At 61.4% G+C, this 18,586-nt stretch overlaps 2 protein-coding genes across 2 annotated transcripts in view; one reads left to right on the forward strand and one right to left on the reverse strand.

The window, feature by feature from the left end:
- CORO7 (coronin 7) overlaps positions 1–18,586 on the forward strand; it is a 56,832-nt gene that overhangs the window by 29,306 nt on the left and 8,940 nt on the right. The gene's annotated exons all lie outside the window — the stretch shown is intronic.
- On the reverse strand, positions 3,627–14,982 carry VASN (vasorin). The gene is made up of 2 exons (XM_060648320.3): positions 14,741–14,982; positions 3,627–6,298 (listed from the first exon to the last, which is right to left on the reverse strand). The coding sequence occupies exon 2, from the start codon at positions 6,286–6,288 to the stop codon at positions 4,255–4,257; it is 2,034 nt and encodes a 677-aa protein (XP_060504303.1). The 5' UTR covers positions 6,289–6,298; positions 14,741–14,982; the 3' UTR covers positions 3,627–4,254.

Consider the following 18,586-nt stretch of genomic DNA (forward strand, 5'->3'; position numbering starts at 1 on the left):
AAGGCGTAGGAGAGTGGGGGACCAGTCTGGCTGGGGTAGGAGGAGGCAGGGGCCCGGTTCCCTTTCAGAAGTCTCAGCCCTGCTCTCCCATGACTCTTGGAGGGGCTTGCTGCTCCCCAGGCAGAGATCTGTGAAGGTCAGAGCCAGGAGAAGGTCTTGGTCCCTTGGCTATCTATCCAGCCCCTTCCTCTTCCACTCATGACTGGGGAGACTGAGTCACAGAAGGGGGTGGTGACCTGTCCAAGCTCCAGGTGTGGCACGGACGTGTTTGGGAGCGGGGAAGTCTGATGCCATAAGAACTCTTGCCAAGTCACCCCCCACCTGAGAGCTCCCAGGGAAGGGGTAACAGCGGCAGTGACCCTCCACTCCCACCCCCCTCTTAAAACCCAGGAAGAGGCTGGGGAGCTGGTGAGGCCCATTTTGCAGATGGGGAAGGCAAGGCTGAGTGAGATCCAGTGCCTTAGAACCTCACAGTGCAAGGCCTCTTCCTACTCTGGGCCCTGGGGTCCTGGTGACTGCCCCCCTGCGCTGGAAGAATAAGAGCACCCAGGCCCTGAGGCTGCATTGGTATCTTAGCCTCCATGCCTCCCCGGGCCAGATATCTCCTTCCCTACAGGGCTCCCCAGCAGGAGGGAGCTGGACCAGCCAGGAAAAGGGACCCAGCACTAGCCATCAAGTCCTCCTCCACCCACCACTTCCTGCCTTCTAGGCTCCACCCCTGGCTCCTGATGGGTCCCCCTCCCCCGCAGAGCAGCCCCCACCCCTCCCCAGCATTGCCCCTGGAGGAGTTAACGATGCCCAGACCCCACGGTGCCACTGGCCAAGGCTGACCCTGTAATTACAGCGGTTAAGAATAGCTTCGCAGGGCCAGCAAGGCCTGGAATTTCTCAAATCACTCCCAGATGGGTGGCCAGGCCAGTGTCCCGCCCCCTCCTTCCCCCCACTCCTGGCCCCTGCCCTGCCAGGCCACACCCTTGGCAGAAGAGTGGGGACTCTCCGGCCCTCCGTGAAGCTGGTGGACCAGGGTAGTGGTGGCACATGCCCTGCCCCCTCAGGCTCCCTGGAGGGTTAGGCCTGCTGAGTGACTGGGACTGAAGATGTCCAGGCTGTCAAATGTGGGGATAGCCGTGGATTTCCAGTATACCCGCCCTCCTCTCTCCCACTCTCAGTTTCTTTTACAGCTTTTCCATCTCAATCTGAGCAAAGCAGTGTGTGTTCTTACAGGAGCTAGAGGGGGCCAGGGCTCAGGCACTCACCTCTCCCGGTCATCTCCTAGGAAGAGCCCAGGGCCCCCCCGCCTCCCAGGGGCCCCTGTCACAGCCCCCACCATCACATGTGGAGCATACCTCATCAAGAGGAGGGGAAGAGCAGGACATCAGGGGCCTATGTGTGAAGCCAAGCTCAAGCAGCAGGTCCCTCAGATGTGCCAGGGGTTGTGTTCAGTGCAGGGTGAAGGTGGGAAGGTAGGCAGCAGGGCCTGGCACTGAAGGAGCAGCTCACATTGTAGACTGGGAGATGTAAAAATGCCGCCTGCCTCAGTCCAGTGCTTCTGGATGGTGGAGTGGTCAGCTGTACCCATCGTCAGCCACAGGCAGGTGGGGATGTCTCTCCTCCGGTTACTTCAGAGGCAGCGGAGGCCAGAGAAGTCGATCCTCTGTTGAGAACACCCCAGCAGCCAGGCTGTGCAGGGTGGAGGCTGGGGTTCAGTTTCTGCTGCTTCCCACTGCGGAGCTTCTGCTGTTCACAGTGGCCCTGCCCCTCTCCTGGACGCCCACGTGGCTGGCCACCCCATCCTGGGCCAGGGAGCCCGTGTTGGGATCCTATCCCCGCCTGCGGTGAGCAAGCTGCCAGCTCACCTCTCCCAGGCTGTGGTTCTCTTCTGGAGAGGATTTGCTGGGCATTAGTGGGAGCGTGTGTAGCCCGTATGGCACAGGGCCTGTGGCAGCAAAAACCCAGCAGTCAGAATTGGCGTTTCCCTACATCTATCCCTGGACCCTGCCCCAGAGCCGTGGGCATTGTCCTGGGTAAGGGTTGTATCTTGGCTTGGTCTCCCACTCTGCCCCTGCCCCCGCCCTACCCCTTCATCCCCTAGCTCCTGATCTGCTGGGATACCCCAAATCCCTTTTCTGGGAGGGCTGGAGTAAGCGTTTAGCCCCTTTCTTTAGGTCCCACCTCCCCCACTCACTCCCTGCCATCCCACTAGGCCAGGTTTGGCTTTGCAATGAAAACATTTATTCAGCAGCCACGCTGTGTTCAGCAGCGGCCCGTGGGCCCACAATGGCCCCTTTGACAGGGCTGCCGAGGGGGAGGGCAGGCCTCGCCATACTGCTCCCCTAATGGGACCCAGGCTCACAGGAAATCCACCTGGGCTGCCGCCGCTGCCTCAGGAAGAAGGGGCCCCACCCAGGCTCACTGCCACCATCCTCTGCTGCCCAACACGACCCACCGCCCACCTCCTCCCTTCCCATGCCAGAACCCTCAGCAGCCACTAATTGAATCCAGAGCCTCGCGTGGCTGGGCCTGACTCGGCGCTGACATCAACGCCCTGAGCCACAGGGCCTGCTCCCCAGACCTGACTGGGCTGCCTCCTTCCAGCCAGGGTGAGGCTGGTGAGGCTCAGGAGCCATGACCCACAGAGGAGACACAGGCTCGGGGCTTTGGGGAGGCTTGCTCAGCAGTCACAGCACCTCTCTGAGGCCTCAGGGCCCACTTTGCCTCCTGTCCGACGGTCATGGGAGAAGGTGCTGTGTATCCGTCCCTGTTCCCAAGCTTCCAGCACCCAGTCTGGGCCAGAACTGCACTCTACATCCTTGGCCCTGCCCCCACACAGCCTGCGGCTTTCCTGGAAAACACTCCCACTTCCGGGGTTTCTGGAAAGCCTGGGCACATCCCAAATGCAGAGAGTAAAGGGGCATCACAGGGCTACCAGGCCTTCACAAGCCAGGCTCAGACCTTTTGTCCTGTCCCTGGGCCACCTGCCCCAAACAGCCCTGGCTGGGTCCCTTCACACTCACCAGAGGATTCCTGCCTTTCAGGATCCATGCTGCCCCTCCAAGGTGCCTTTCTGCAGCTGGAACAGGAGGCCGGGAGCAAGCTTTCCCAGCCCGAGCCCATGTGGAAGGGCATCAGGACTGCAGGCAGGGCTGGGCTGTGTGTCGTGCCGGGCCCCGGACACAGGCTCCTGCTGCAGTAGGCGCACTCCCTCCACAGAGGAAGGTAGGCGGTGAACTGCCTGTCAGGCCCTTCCCTGAGGAGGAGCCCTTGCAGACCCTCTCGGTCTTTCAGTCTTTATCTGCTACGAGCCCTCCCCAGCTTCACAGGGGCAGTACAGTTCCTGCTGGCTGACCACTGGGCCTGGGCAAGGTAAGGCTGCCCTCATGTTCCTCTCTCCTTCAAGGTTAGGAGCTGCCCAGCTCCCGTCTGGCTCCGGCCTGCATCCCAGTCTCAACAAGAGACTGAATCAGGCACCCCAGCTGAGGCTGGGCAGACACAGCCCAGGGCAGGATCCCGGGAGGGCAGGCCACCCTGGCACAGTCCTCAGCGGCAGCCCTCCCACCCTGGGGGTTCTGGCCTCCCGCTTACCTCCACACCCACCCAGGTACCCTGGGCCATGCCAGAGAAACACACTCATTTCATCTTTTATTTTTCTTACAAAAGGCCTTCATATCATTGTTTGTCTTACAAAAACCAAAGTCCTTGTCTCTGAGTTTGAAAAACATTTTCCCAGAATAAGTGGGAAAGAATCTCTTATAAATATATTTTTAAAAACCAAAGCAAAACATGTTCCTAAGCGTCTGTCTTTCCAGTTTCTTTTGTTCCTTTGCTCCTTGGGGCCGAGGCTGGGCCACATGCCCCATCCCCAGCCTTTCTCTCCCTCTGCTGTCTTTCTGGGGGCTTCCTTCACTGGCCCCCAGGATCTCCTGGGAGGGGGGCCTGGCAGCCCTGGGCCTGTGTTACCAGCACACGGCAGGGCCCGCCCCACCCTTCCCCAGGGAAGGTGCACGTTGCAGAGAACCGGGCAGATGCCGTCCTCGTAGGCACTCAGGCATAGCGCCACCTTAGAGGTGGTCACCTGCGTCCCAGGATCTCACAGATGAGGAGACTGAGGGGCAGGATCTTGCTGTGGTCACACAGCCCTCACCTTGATGTGTCCTCTTTGTAGGGATCCGAGAACTTCCTTGGTCTGGCAGCAGGAGGGTGCTGGCGGGTCCAGCAGGGCTGAGAGCCTGGCCTGGCAGCCTGTCGCTTCCGGGCTTAGATGTAGGGCTTAGTGGGGAGGGGCCCCTGGGGGCTGGCCCCCGGGTAGCCCATGAGAGGCACCTCACACTCCGGCCCACTGGGTGGAGCTTCCCCACCGCCCTCAGTCGCCTTGGGGCCTGGCTCCAAGGGGGCCTTCACCCCCTCCAGCTCCAGGGGCCCAGTCCCTGGCCCCACTTGTCCTTTGCCGTGAGTGGCATCCGCTGCCGTCCGTCCCCGCCGCACACAGTAGGCTGCCCCCACGGCAGCCAGTGCGGCCAGGAGCACTGCAGCCAGGGCGGGAGCGATGAGGAGCGGCAGGTTGCCCTCCCGGGCCTGGGTGACAGGGGCATGGTTGGAGCGGACGGCTGGGGGTGTGCGGGCCTCCCCACAGGCCTCTTCGCCCTCGGGCACCCGCCCGGCCCCCAGAAGCCTGACGCAGATGGAGTAGGTGGCGTTGGGCCGCAGCTGGGTGACTGTGTACTCAGCAAGCGAAGCGGGCAGCCGCAGCGTCACCGGCCGCTTGTCGGGGCCTGACAGGTTACGGTAAGTGAGGCGGAGGCTCCTGAGCTGCGCGGTGCTGCCCTGCAGGTAGCGCTGCAGCCCCACGCGCAGGGAGGTGGGGCTCGCTGGCTCGATGCCAAGGGGCAGGGGCTGCGGCGGCTCCGGCGTGGCCGGGGCGGGGCTGGGCTGGGGCCCCTGCCTCACCCGGCTCTCGCAGTAGAGGCCTGTGAAGAGCTCAGGGCACAGGCACTCCAGGTGGCCGTGCACCCCCAGGTGACAGGTGCCCCCGTTGAGGCAGATGGACGCTGGGCAGTCCTGGGGCCTCGGGGGAGCTCCCAGAGTGGGTGGGGCGGCAGGCGGCAGGCTGGGGGCCTCCGTGGCAGGCTGCGTGGGGCTGAGCCAGGTGGGAGCTGGACTGGAAGGTGAGAGAGTTGGCCCCCAAGCCATGGGCTTTGTGGTGGGTGCCGTGGCCGTGGTGGTGGTGGCTGGGCAGCCAAAGTCAGCATATTCAAGGTCTAGGAGCAGCCGGCCAGCGTTCTTGGGTGGGAAGTGGCAGCGTGTCTCCTCCGGGCTGGCCAGTGCTACGCGGCTCTCCCGCACCCAAGGGCCAAACCAGCTGAGGGGACACACGCAGTTGAAGGGGTTGCGGGCGGCCGCCAGGAGCCGCAGGCGGGGGAAGAGGGTAGAGAGCTCGTGTGGGAGCGCCTGCAGGCTCAGGTTGCTCAGGTCCAGCTCTTGCAGGGCCACCAGGCCGGCCAGGCTCTCGGGCCGCAGCTGGGCAATGCGGGTGTTACCGGCTAGCCGCAGGCGTGTCAGTCCCCGGAGGCCCCGGATGGCCGGCGGGACTCGCTCCAGCTGGTTGTCGGACACATCCAGGTCGTGGAGGTTGCGTAAGCGGCCAAAGAGCCCCTCGTCCAGCCGCCGCAGTCCCAGGCCGGCCAGCCTCAGTGCCTCCACGTTGGCAGTGTCCAAGGTGCCAGGCTCCAGGGCCGGGAGGCTGTTGTGACTGAGGTCGAGCAGCAGCAGGCGCGGCAGGTGCAGCGGGGGCAGGGCCCGCAGCTCGTTGTCCTGCAGCTTGAGCTCCAGGAGGCTGTCTAGTGTGTCAAAGGCTCCGGGCTGGATGTGGCGGATGCGGTTCTTGCCCAGGTAGAGGCGCTCTAGGCGCCGCAGGCCGCGGAAGGTCTCGTTGGTGATCTCGCGCAGCCTGTTGGCAGTCAGGTCCAGGTTGCTGAGGTTGGCGAGTGGTTGGAAGACCCCGCCGGGCAGGCTGGCGAGCTGGTTCTGTGACAGGTCTAGGAGCTGCAGCCCTGGCAGGCTGGCAAAGCTGCCTGCATCGAGTGTGGTGATGCCGTTCTCGAAGACATAAAGGCTTGCTGTGTCAGGGGGCACGTCCCGGGGCACTGTGGTTCCCTGGCGGGCAGCACAGAAGACCGTCTGCGGCTGGTTGCACTGGCAGCCTGTCGGGCAGCACTGCACTCCGGGGCCTGGGGCCAGCAGCAGCAGCAGCAGTGGCAGCAGCATTGGGGGCAGAGGGATTCTGGGGTACATCTTCTGGGTCCTGGGAGCAGAGAAGTGGTAGAGACAGGAGACCATGAGTCAGGGACCCAGGGGACAGCCACGCCAGGAAGGACCAAGAAGGGAATTCCCAGCCCCCTTCGTCACTCCCTGCCCCCAAATCTGACAGCGCACAGTAGTTATGAGTCAGGTCCCCAGTGCCCTGGCCTCGTTCCTGCCCCGGCCCCATCAGTCTCTCACTGAGTGACTTTGAGCAGTCACATGACTTCGTTAGGCTATCAGTTGCTACTTCCTGCGCTGTCACCAGGGTTTAGTGGGCTGATGTGTGCACAGGGAGGCTGGCCCCCAAACACTCAGTGATCATGAAAATCCCCTTCTCCTTAACCCCAGCCCTCTTGCCTCTGCGGCTCAGGGAGAACACGTGGTCAGAAAGCATCAGGCTCTGTGCCCTCCCTGCAGTTCCAGCCCCACCCCTCCTCCCCCCCTTGCCTCTGCTGAGGTGGACAGGCCAGGAGGGAGCGTGGTGGGTCCTAGAGCGGCAGCCCCTCCCCACAGCGTCTGGGAGAGAAGGGGCGGGCAGCCAGCGCGTAAGCAGAGAAGCTGACTGCCCCGTGCCGCTGGCCCCTGCCGCCACGCTCTGTGTCCTCCAAGTGAGAGAGACTGCGGCGGGAAGACTTCACACGGAAACTATGGGATCGGTGTTTTTCCACTTATGAAGTCAGACCTGCCCCATATGGGAGCTGAGGGCCCGCCAGGACTTGGCCAGGGTGGGGGACGCTCCTACGGGAGGGGGCAGAGGAGGGCCTAAGCCCTTGGCAGGTGTCCCCTGGTCTTCAGATCTCTCATCTCTGAGGTGTGATGACAGATCTAAAGGTGGGGGTCCTGGCCTCCCCAGACTGACCCGGGGCAGGTGGAGGGACACTGGTTGCGGGGTGGTCCCAGAAGCAGGGCTGGGCCTAGAAACATTCTGCAGATTGGTTTGTCTGCTGTTTCTTGGGGTGTGCTCTGGCCAGAGCACTGAGAATGAGGAGCGGCAGGCACACTCCTTCCCCTTGTTGGCACACTGAGCATTTATGGTCCCCTCGCGTGGCACCCCCAGCAGCCACAGCAGGTGGAAACTATTCTCATTGCTCCCAGATGATAGGAGAGAGGGGGGCTCCAGGAGGTGCAGTGATTTGCCGCCCCACTGCCGGGAAATCTGAGCCGGAGCCCAGGTCCTTAACCACGTCCAGGTGCAGCTAGGCCTGCAGTCCATGATGGTCCTCCCCTCCTGATGTGGGGCCCAGTCCTGCCCGGGGCGGGGTGGGGGGGTGCTCCCTCTGCTGTTCTGGGCCCCAGCTCGTAGTTGGAACTGCTCAAGACAGAATGGGGCCACAGCACGGGCCCCCCTTCACTCAGGTTCCTGTGAGGAGCCCAGGGGCCACCCTAGCAGCAGTCCCCACTCTCTGGGCCCCTAGAGTCCCTGAGAGGCCAGCACTCCTCCCCTCCAGGCGCCTTCTGCTCACACAAGGGCCTTTTGTGCTGGGCCTCAGCCTCCCCTTCCCCCATGCCTGCCAGCCATCAGGCCATGGCAGGTAACGTGCCCCCCACCCCAATCCAGCCTGTGTTCTGCCCTGCTGCCCTCCGTCGGGCTCCTCCCCCAGGAACATGGGCTCCAGCAATGTGAGGCAGAAGAGGGGGGGCAGGTGGTCCCAGGACAGACTAGACAAGTCACTGGGGAGACCAGCTCTAGGTAAAGGCCTGCTACCCAGGTTGGGCCCGCCCAGGCCCGGCCTGCCTGCAGGGTCCCCTGTGCCAGAGAAGAGGGGCTATCAGCCTCTGCGCCCCTAGTTAACACCGATGACCACCTTTCACAGGCCAGCCAGGGAGGCCTTCCTCGACCTCCAGCTGGTGCCCCTTCCCTGGCTGTCTAAGGTCCTGGCTCTACCATCCCCACCCCGAGGGGAGACCCTGCCTGCTCCCGTGTGTCCCAGAGCATGCCTAGCTCACCTTTGCCAAGTGAGTGCTGGGGCAGGGCCTCGTGCTGAACCTCAGATGACGCTTGGACCAGAACCTGGAAGGCTTTGTGCCCCTGCTGGCCCTGCCGGCACCGTCCCGAGGGGGCTGCGTGCACCGCACCCAGCCTCCTCCCCGGAGTGGACCCGTTCCACCCTCACTGACTCAGAAGGCCGTGGGTGTGGCCTGGCCTCCAGATGTGGGCTGTGTGCGACCCCCACCCCCCACATCCACGTGTGGGGTGAGCCGCTTCCCCCTGAATCAGCCCTCCCCGTGGGGCCGGCAGGGTCAGGAAGGGAGCAGCCAGGCTCCAGGATGGGAGGGGACCCTACACGTGGCCACCCCTGTGGCTTCAGCTCCCTCTGGGTTTTGTATAAGGTCGTAGTTAAGAGCTCATGCTCCAGTCAGGCAACCTGGGCCAGGGGCACCCCAGCCATGAGGCCATAGACTGTGTTTTTCTCTCAGAGCCTCTGTTTCTCCGCTGTCTGCCCAGGCGTTACAGGCAGCACCTCCTACGACTGGAAGCGCTTAAACACAGAGCAGCCGGGCGTGGCCCCTGGGGGCCTGGGGTGCATGCTGGAGGGTGTTCCCCAGTCTACACGGAGGAGGCATCAGCCTGGGCTCTGGGCTTCACTCCAGAGTCTGTTGGCCCTTTAATCAATAAAGTCATCACGGGGAGGGAGGCAGAGACGCTCGCTGTAGGTCCGTCTAGCCATAGAGCGGCAATTTGGCCGAGTTGGTGGGGAGCAGGGGCTGGGCCACAAGAGCAATCGGCATCTTGGGCTGGGAAGACCCCAGCAGGCAGCAGCTAGGATGTAGAGCCCTGCTCCACCTGCCCAGTGAGGAGTCAGCATGGGGGCTTTGGGAAATGGGAAGGTGGGTGCTGGCGGCTCTGGGGGCTCCGCTGTCGGCTGTCCTGGCACCAAGAGGAGACCACAGAGTCCCCAGAAGGGACCCAGAAGGTGAAGACTGACCATGGAGGGGGTGGGCAGTAGAGCTACAGGAGATAGAGACCTGAGTGTAGGCCCAAGTTCAGCCCCTAAGTAGCTTCCCAAGTCCCTGTTCACTTCTGGGCCTCGTTTTCACCCCAGCCCTGCCTCACTCTCTGGAGTTGTTCTGAGCACCCAGAGTTGTAGTTGTGTGTTGTTCTGTTTGTTTTTAAATGGGGAAGTTCTTTTAACAAGTTCTGGGAGTGATTCTGCCTGTCTGGGCTCGTTCTGGTGTGTGTGTGCTTTGGGGGTGGGGTCTCTCATGGGAGGTCACGGCTTTCCTGGCCATTACAATTCCAGCAGCTCTGAAGGACCAGGGGCCTGGGCTTTGATATCTGATCTGCTGACCCAAGGCAGGGAGGTAGGACCTTTCCCTCTGCAGAGGGTGGGGGGAGACTTTTGGAGGCAGCCCTGAGGCTTTGGGGGGTGGGGTGGGAGGAGGGCAAAGGGTCCAGGTCTCTTCTCTTAAACCTGGACTCTGCAGACTTGCCTTGACCTGGCCCCACCGTGGTGTGATGGGAAGAAGCAGGAAACAGAGGCCCAAGCTCTTGCTGCTGGCCTTGCTGCCCTCCAGGGGACAGTTGCTGGGATGGGGCTTTAAGGTCCCACTGTCTGCAGTCCCAGCCTAGCTGTATGAGAGCCTGGCCATGGCCCTTTACTTCCCTTCTCATCTGTGAAGGCGGGGAGTTGGGAGGGGTCCTGGTTATAGCGCCTCATTGTCAGGGCTGTTTAGTTTGTTCTTGGAGCGCATGCTAAGTGCTCAGTAAACATTTGTTACTGAAGGTGTTACCCATAAAACCTGAGCCCTGCCTTCTGCACATACAGGGTGAGGATGCCATGGTGTGAGGGGGGTTTTGTGCCACTTTCAGCACAGACAGGAGGTCCCTTGGGTCCAGGGGAGGCTTCCATGCAGAGGCTGCCCTCTTTCCTCCACCCTTGGGTGTGGGAGAGTAGGAATTGGAGAAAGCCGACTGATGAGGGGTGTATTTAGTTCTGGCAGTGGGTGGGGGAATGAGCTGACCTTTGGCCAGCCCCCCTTCAGCCTATGACCTGGAGGTGGGGAAAGGGAGCAGAGGGAGGAGCTCTCAGGGGGATCCTGGTGCCCCCACCCACTTATGAGTGTAGGGGACACCTGGAGGCACCCACTCACACACAGGCACTGGGTCAGGCAGGGACTGGTGAGTGGGTGGAACCCAGGCATTTGTGTGACCACATCAGACCTTAGGCTGCTCATCTCACTGCTCCTGGGGAAGGCCACAAGGCTGGTGAGGGAATAGGGTTGGACAGATGAACAGATGAGGCCAGCACAGCCCCTTCCTGTGCCAGACACTGCAGAGTGGGCACAGGGGTCAGGTGCTGCAGGTCTGACCCTGAGACTCTGGGCCTCTGGGCCTCTGGCTCCCAGTGCTTCCCGCCCGCACCCCCCCCCCCCCCCAGGCTAAGTACTGCTGGCCAGGCCTGGCAGCAGCCCAGCCCAGGAGTCTGCCAACCCCCCAGGCAGGCGGGGACCATGCCGGCGGCCAGGACGGCTGGCTCCGGTTTCGCTGACGTGTCTGAGGAGGCTCAGAGCCTGGGCTGGGTCCGCCTATCTCCCCATCCCTGGGGCACAGCAAAGCTGAGAGGTCAGAATCTCTGTCCTAGGCCCTCAGGGGAAGGGGCTGAGGTGGGGCTGGGGGCCTTAGTCAGACCCTGTGATGAAGCTGGGAGTCCTTACTAGTCTCCGCCTCTCTGCCTTACTCTGTGTACCTCCCCAGCCAGCTCTGCTCATTCTACAGATGAGGCCCAGACACCACTTCATGACCCCATCCAGTTTCCTTCCCTTTCTGGGTTTCTGTTTCCCACCTATAACCCAGAGGTTTCTCAACCCCAGCTGCACATCAGAATCATCTGGGAAGCTTTGGAAAGTTCCTGATGCCCTCCGCCACCACCACTACCACCCCTACCCCTAACTTGGGGCAATTAAATGAGAACTTCTGGGATAAGGCCCCGGCAGAGTTGTGTAGGAGAGGCTCCTTGGGTGAGTCGCCCCTACAGACATTGGGGCAGAAGGTTGCAAAGGGGGACAGTCTGGATGTCAGTCTTCTCTCCCTGTCTGGGGAGGGGTGTGGATCCCCAACAAATGTGGCAGGTGTGGCTGGCTGGCAGCGCTAGAAGAGCAGGAGCTGGGCCCTCCTCCCCACTGCCCCCACTCCTCCAAGGCAGGAGCTGCCTGGCCCCAAGTGGCTGCCTTCTTTGGCACCATGGATGACTTGGCAGCTACCAGACCTGTCAGCCCAGGGCTGGGAGACCAGTGACTAAAGCCATTCTGCTCAAGTGGGCCCTCAGGGCGGCGAGATATGTCATTTCAGTCAGGAGAGGTGCCACTCTGTTGGGAGAGGACACCTGCTGCCCCAGAAGCTATTTGGTGGCTGCAGCCCAACTAGAAATAGGCCAGTCCAGATGCTACCATCCGCACACGCAGGTGTGATGCCACGGGGGCTGGGCCCAGTCAGACGCAGGGCTGCCTTGCTGCCCTGTCCCCACCCAGGGCCAAGCATTCATCAAGGAAGGCCCTAACCCTGCAATTAACCCTGAATTTGCCAGAGGAAGACCTTAGTCACCAAGGGAGGTCACCAGCCCAAGCCAGCTGGGCCCAGGTTGTCTGGGGCCTAGGCAGGGACTGAGAAGTAAGTGGCCCTAGAGGGGTCTTGCCCTTCTCATTTGCCGTGCCCAGGGTACTCAGTTTCCCTGTGGCAGAAATGGCCTTTTCTGGGGTCCACGAGTGGCTCAGGGGAGCCACAACCTGGTCCCCTGTGCCTGGGTCTCTCAATTCTTACTGCTGCCCGTCCAGGCCCAGGGCCAGTAGGGGCCCCAGTGACTGCCCCAGCCCCAGCCCCTTCTCATTGCAAGCCAGTTCTCTCCTCCCTCTTTAATTAAATCTCTCAGGCAGCCGCGGAGGAATGTCAGAGCCTTATTGCATTCCCCTGGAGGAGACTGGTTGGGGGACCATCCCCAACCTGGAGAACTGGCCCCTTGCCTGCCTCTACCCTCCAAAACCAAGGTGGCTCAAGGAAGCCTGCTTCAGCCTCCTCATACCCAGAGAGGCTGGAATGAGGAAAAGTGGGGGAGGCTTGAGGGCCTGGCCGGCCAGGCGGACCAGCCAGCTGAGGGAAAGCAATCCGGCTGACTCTGGAATGTGGAAACCGATAAAAGGAAGAAGGCTGAGCCCCTGTCCGCCTGTGGTGCACTCAGACTCCCGCAGCACCCTTGCCCGCCCCCAAACACAGCCCTGTTCCAGTCACGCGCGCGCAGACACATGCCCACGCCAGACACACGCCCATTGGGCTGTGCTCTGACACACACACACACACACGCGCGCGCACACACACACACACACACACACACACACACACACACACCCTCCCCCTTCTCCAAGAAATCTTGCAAATTCCACAGCAGTGAGGGGAGCTGGTTTTCTTGGCAGTGCAGAGCCTTGGGCTCCCTGGCTCAGGGAGGGACTCTTAAGGGGAGCTGAGGGGGGCTTATAGGAGGGGTCACTAACCGGGTTAGGTGGCACTGTTGCCTTTTCCAAGAGCTCAGGGCCTCCCAATGGTCAGGGATGCCTCTGTGGGACAGACTCACCCTAGCCTTCTCTCTGGTCCCCAAGGGGGCTGGCTGGCTGGCCTGCTGAGGTGGGAGCTACCTCCTGGGCCCACCTGAGACCCCATTTTCCTTTTCCCAGGAGCTGCCCAGCTCAGGGATGGGGTTCACTTATGAGACCCCATGGGGACTCGACTATCTTTACGTGGGACTTGTTCCAGCCCCCCCAAGGCATTAGTAGGGGTGTCAGGAATGGGAGTCAAGAGACTGTGGACCCGTCTCCTGCCCAGGGCATCTCCATGCCTGCCGGAGGAGGCTTCCTAAGGAGAGCACGGGTCTGGCTTTTTGTGTTCAATCCCTCCTCCCCCACTTCCAGAGTGTGGAGAAAGCAAATGCCCTGGACAGCAACCCCCCACTGACCCCATCTGACCCTCTGGACCCACAGGTCCCAGGGTAGCTGTTTCAGTCTGCAACTGGGGGAGGTGGGGACAGGCAGTGCCCAGGCCCCCAGCCTGGCACGTGTGTGCTCATCCCCCCTCCCTGGGCCAGATAATGGTCTGGAGGGAATCCAGCTGGGCTGCTCATTACCAGAGCCCTCTTCCTGCCTCTGACACTCTGTTTACAGAAGCTCTGGGGGCTGAGTCCCCTGGGAGAAGACAGCCAGCCCAGGGGACTGCTCTCCCATCCCCCCACCCGCCTGCTTTATCCCTTTTGGGCCTTGCCAACAGCTGGGCCCATGCTGGACTTCGCTACCCTCTGAGTCAGTTCAAATGGACCGCACTTGGAGGGCACCCACCTAGCTACCCTTCTATGCTCCCAACACTCAAAGTCCAGCTGACTGGGAAGGAACCTTTAAATTTTAGTACAGTTACCCAGCCCCAGAAGCTTTAGGCCTGGAGAAGAGGGCTCTGCGTCCTGGTGCCTCTTCCAGAACCTCACCTGCCTTTGCCAAAAGGCAAGCGGGGGGGGGGGGGGGGGGACACTGGGACCCTCAGGGCCATTTCCTCCTTCCCACCTTTCAGACTCCACCCCTGGGCCCCAGCAGGAGAGGCAGTCAGTGACCCTGGTGTGGTAATCTTTAACGAATGGGGGCAAGGCAGAATGGTTGGCACCAATTGCCTGGCCTGCCAGTGACCACAGGGGACCTCAGCAGCCCTCAGGCCCCAGAGCTGCCAGCCCAGGGACACAAAGGACTAAGCTGGCTCCAGGCCATTGGGTTCATAGCCCAAGCAGAGCCCTGTCCATGGCAGAGGCAGAGACAGAACACCCTAATATCTGGAAAATGAAGGGTCCGAGCCAGCCAAGGTCTGTCCCTCGTGACCCATGGGGCGTCAAATACCTCGTAGCCACCCCCGACTCCTCCTCAGGGTTGCATGCCTATTGGCCCCCTGCTCTGCCCTGGGTGACAAGGGTCCTCAATACCCAGGCGGCCGATCTGCCCAGATCTGCACAGGGGCACGGAGGGCTCCAGGCCCAGAACCAGAGTGTCCCACTCCAGGAGGTAAAAGTAACTCAAGACTATGGCTTGGCTATCCCCTCAAAGGGGTTTGATTCATAAAACTGGTCATGCCGGAGGGCCCAGCCGTGGGAGGAGGAAGCGAGGGAGGGGGTGTTTATTTTGTCTGCTCGCAGCCCTGCCGGCTACTGGCCCGTGAGCCTTGTGCGCGCGCGCGGGTGCGCGCGCGGCCGTGGGGTTGTCCGGCACTACAGGAGGAGGGGTCGACTCGGGCGCGGGCAGGGGGTGCACGGGGCCCGCCCGCCCTGCGCCCGGGTGATCGTGCGGGGCTGGGGTCCAGGTGTCGGTCCTGAGTGCGTGTGCGCGCGATAGGGGGGGTTCGCGCGCGTGATCAGCGCGTTGCACAGCCCGCCCCCTAGCGCCCCCCCGTCTCCGCCCGCAGCGCCCCAGCCCGGCAGACACTCACCGGGCGGCGGCGGCGGCGGGAGCCGGGCGGGGTGGGCCGGCCGGCCTGGAAGCGTCCTTGGTTCCAGGGTCCCGAGGCAGCAGCGTCGGTGTCTCCCCGCCCGGGGTTTGGGCTGCGGAGTCGGCTGGCTAGGAGGCGGGTCGCTCTTTAAGGGCCGGGGGCGGGGCCGCTCCCCATGGGGCGGGGCGGGGCCGACAGAGACCCGCCTCCTCTCTCCGCTGAAGGGGTCGTTCCGCCGGGCAACCTAATACTCCACCTCCTGACCGAGGGAATCAGGAGTCCCGCGCTCCAGTCTGGTCTGCCACTAGTTCGCCATACAACCCTGGGCGGGCCCCTGTTTTTCGTGTGAAAAAGAAGAGAATATCGAGGCCAAGAGTCCCAAACCCGGATGCCTGTGACACAACAGGCAGGTGATATAAGGGTAATACAAACTTGAGGACTGACCCCAGAGTTTGTGGGGACCTGGAGAGGCCGGAGTGGGTGGGTGAGGGTTGGTGTAAGGGCTCAACCCCTATGACCTGCTCCAGTCTGTGAGAGTTGCAGGTTTTTCAACAGAAACTGCGAATCTGTTTTTTGGTTTTTTTCTTGTTTTTTGTTTGTTTGTTTGTTTGTTTGTTTTTTTGAGGTGAAATCTGTCAATGTGTTACTGTTGGTAGCTAATCCCAATTTCAAAAACTTTTGGGCAGGCCACAGAGAGCCCTCTGAGAGCCTCTTAAGTACAATCTCTAATGCCAAATCTGAGTTCGGGGGTGCTTTTAGCCATGAGGGCTTTCAGGGAGGTGAGCATCCCTGGACCACATTCTCCACATTTTAGATGAAGGGACTGAGACACAGGAAGGGAAGTGACCGTCTGCCCAAGGCCCCACTTTTACCATTGTGCTGGACGGGGTGGGATGAACTGGGAGGTTGGGCCTCACGCTCAGTGAGTGGGGCCTGGGTGCAGCTGATGGTGGCCCTTGACAGGCAGGAGGGGTGGGTGCCAGGGACTGGACTAGTCCAGAAAAACTCCCTGCCTTGGAGTATTCCAGGAAAATGCTCTGCCCTCTTGCTCCATGTTTGTGGTCAGAATCATGCCTCAGAGCCTTTGGGGACCAGCTCAGCTGCCAGCTTCCAGAAGGCTTTGGGGTACCCGCCATCCCCTCCAGCCTGGCCTGTATTGCATGCTTGTCTTGGTATGGAGATGTGGGGCATGACTTGTGAACCTCTGCTCCTGGGCCGGTGCTGGATCTCTGGTGTGTTTCATTTGGCTGGTTTGGGACTTTTTAAAACTTTGAAGCCATTGCCAACATTGAAAAATCCGGTGGTTTCACATCAAAATGGGACTTCCCAGCTTGCCCTTCAGTAGGAACTCTGGGCCAGGGCCGAGGAGTAGCTGCCCCCTCTGATGGAAGCCGAGGCTCACTGGCCACCCCTGTCCCCACAACTCCCAGGTGTCTTCCACCAGGAGCACTCCACCCGCTCACATTCCTGAAGCATTTGAGTTTGCAGTGGGTACTGTGTGGCTTCGGTGAGATGGCCCTATGTTCCCTAGAGCCCTCAGGAGGGTCCACAGATGCCCCTGGGGGGTGGTGCTGCAACCTAACCCTCCCTAAGGAACAGGACTTTGTGACAGGCCCCCAAGCTTCTCACCTCCCTGTCCAGTTGTTGCTGATGGAGAGAGCCCACACACCTACCTAAAGGGTGCATCCCTTACCCCAGTGCTGGGCCTGGGCTTACACATGCCATGCTACTACTCACGCAGAGGTTCACAGGCAGCTTCCAGGGGACCCCTTCCCCAGTTTTTCCATTCTCCCCTCATATGGCATCAAGGTACCCCTCCCCTTGCCCCGCTTAGAACCTGGTTCTAATGGAGTGTGGGGCTAGGCTTGGTCCAAGGGGGTCTCGGCTGCCCAGCCTGGGTGACACGGACAGATCCAGGAGATCTGGACTACTTTGGACCAGTGGTGATGCCAGGATGTCTAGGTTGGTGGGTCTGAAGGGGAGAGATGCACTGCCAGGGAGAGCCGGAGAACTCTTAAAGCAGCTTTTCCTGGCAGGCAGTACTTCCTGTGCTAATTGCAGGAATATTAGGAAAGCTGATGAGATTATCAGGCACCAACCTCTCCCTCATGTGACCTGGTATCTGGATCTTCTGGGACTTGGGCCTGGAAGTAGGGGCCCACTCTAGGCTGTAGACCTTCTATGACTTTGGGTCTGGGGCAGACCCCTGGACCTGGGCCAGAGCCCTTTCCAGTGGCCAGCCCAGATGCCAGCCCTGCCCCATACCGTGACAGCGGGAGAGGTGCCAACTCTTACCACTTTTGGTGGCCCTCTGCCAGGCCGGAACTATGTTCTGCATTCCAGACCCAGACCTGGCTTGGATCTCTTCACAAGGCCAGGGGTCAGGCCCGTGCCAGCTGTTGGCCAACCCTTGGGGCTGGGTGCCATGACCCCATTTCCTGCCCTGTGCCCGTGGACGGCTCTGCCTGAGGCAAGGAAGACTGGCCTGACCTGTTGGGGGAGCCAGCCCTGCCCTCCTTGACTTCCTGCCCCCGCGCCCCCCCAGCACCTGAGTCAGTGGGCTGGCCCGTTGGGGCTGACGGGGTGAGGGTGCAGGGAGGCCAGGTGGAGCATCTCGAGGAGGTCGGTGTGGAGCACGGATGAGCCGTCTGTGCCACTCACGGGCCCGTTCCCCAGTTCCTGCTAAGGTGACAGGGGCGGGGTGCCTCAGGAGTCCCTCCGTCCCAATTGCTCTCTGACGGTGCGTGGAGCCCATCATTCTCATTTCTGCCCTCTCCTGTCCATCTCCACGTGGTGGTCTCTGTCCTGTCCCCCTTCGCTTGAGACATGCCATCAGCTTCTTGTTGCTTGTCCATTGGAGGGAGGCAAGATTCCCCTCCTCAGGTACCAGGCCGCGTTCTGTCTGGCCCCAACCCACCCCATCCTGAGGCTCAGCCCCTCACCATCACTGCCCAAGCCATCAGCCACATCGTCCTTTGCCCTGTTCCTTACGCCGTGAAGACCGTGCATCTGCCTACCACACCTGCAGGGCCTTTGCACATGCTGTTCTTTCTACTTGGAACCCTCCCCGCTTGGTTGATTCTTCCTTACCCTTTGGGGCATATGGAACACCCCCCTCCCCTGTGGCCAGGGTCTGGTATCCCGGCTCCCTGCTGGCTGTCCTCAGGGAACTTTGCCTTCACGTGTTTTATGTGTTGGGGGGAGAGGGAGCTGCATCTGCCTCTCAGGCCAAGCTGTGAGCAACTTGAGGACAGAGGTGGGGTCTTTTGCACTCGCTTCTGGTCACACCTGCAGGCTGAGCCAAGGGCTGGGCATGGATAATTTGACAAGGGAATGAATGGGAATGGATGAGTGAGTGAATGAATGAAAGTCTTGTTGGGGCTGCTGAAGGGACTTGCTTCCATCCCCACTGGAGCCAGCATCAGCATGGAGGGCCATCCTAGGTCACACACCCACCTTGTCCCCCTGCCCACCTGCTCCCCCACAGAGAAGGCAATAGACCAGGTCAAGAAAGACAGTTCTGAGCCCGGCTCACCCTACCGGCTCAAGGTAATTAGAGCCCTTGTTACTCACAGGTGACCAGCCCAGAGCACTCCAGGAAGCCTTGGAGACACCCACGGCCCCACCCAGTTTCCCAGCCCACTCTGTGGCTCCCAGCAGGGTGGGGAGGGGGGGTGGGCAGCTGGCCAGAAGGGGACAGACGGGTGGGGTGGGGGAGCTTTGTTGCCTGGGTGAGGGTTGGATGCAGCTGCCACAGCTGGTGACCTCTGACCACTGGAACCATGATGAGGAAGGGGCTCTGTCTGAGGGTGAGTGGCAGCATTGGAGTGAGAGTCCAGGACTTCG

The sequence above is a fragment of the Panthera onca genome, chromosome E3, assembly GCF_046562875.1.
Source record: "Panthera onca isolate mPanOnc1 chromosome E3, mPanOnc1 haplotype 2, whole genome shotgun sequence".
In the NCBI taxonomy this organism is placed as follows: Eukaryota; Metazoa; Chordata; class Mammalia; order Carnivora; family Felidae; genus Panthera; species Panthera onca.

What these genes read in the sequence shown, in the direction of transcription:
- VASN (XM_060648320.3), bottom strand. Translation starts at nt 6,288, where the DNA reads ATGTACCCCAGAATCCCTCTGCCCCCAATGCTGCTGCCACTGCTGCTG.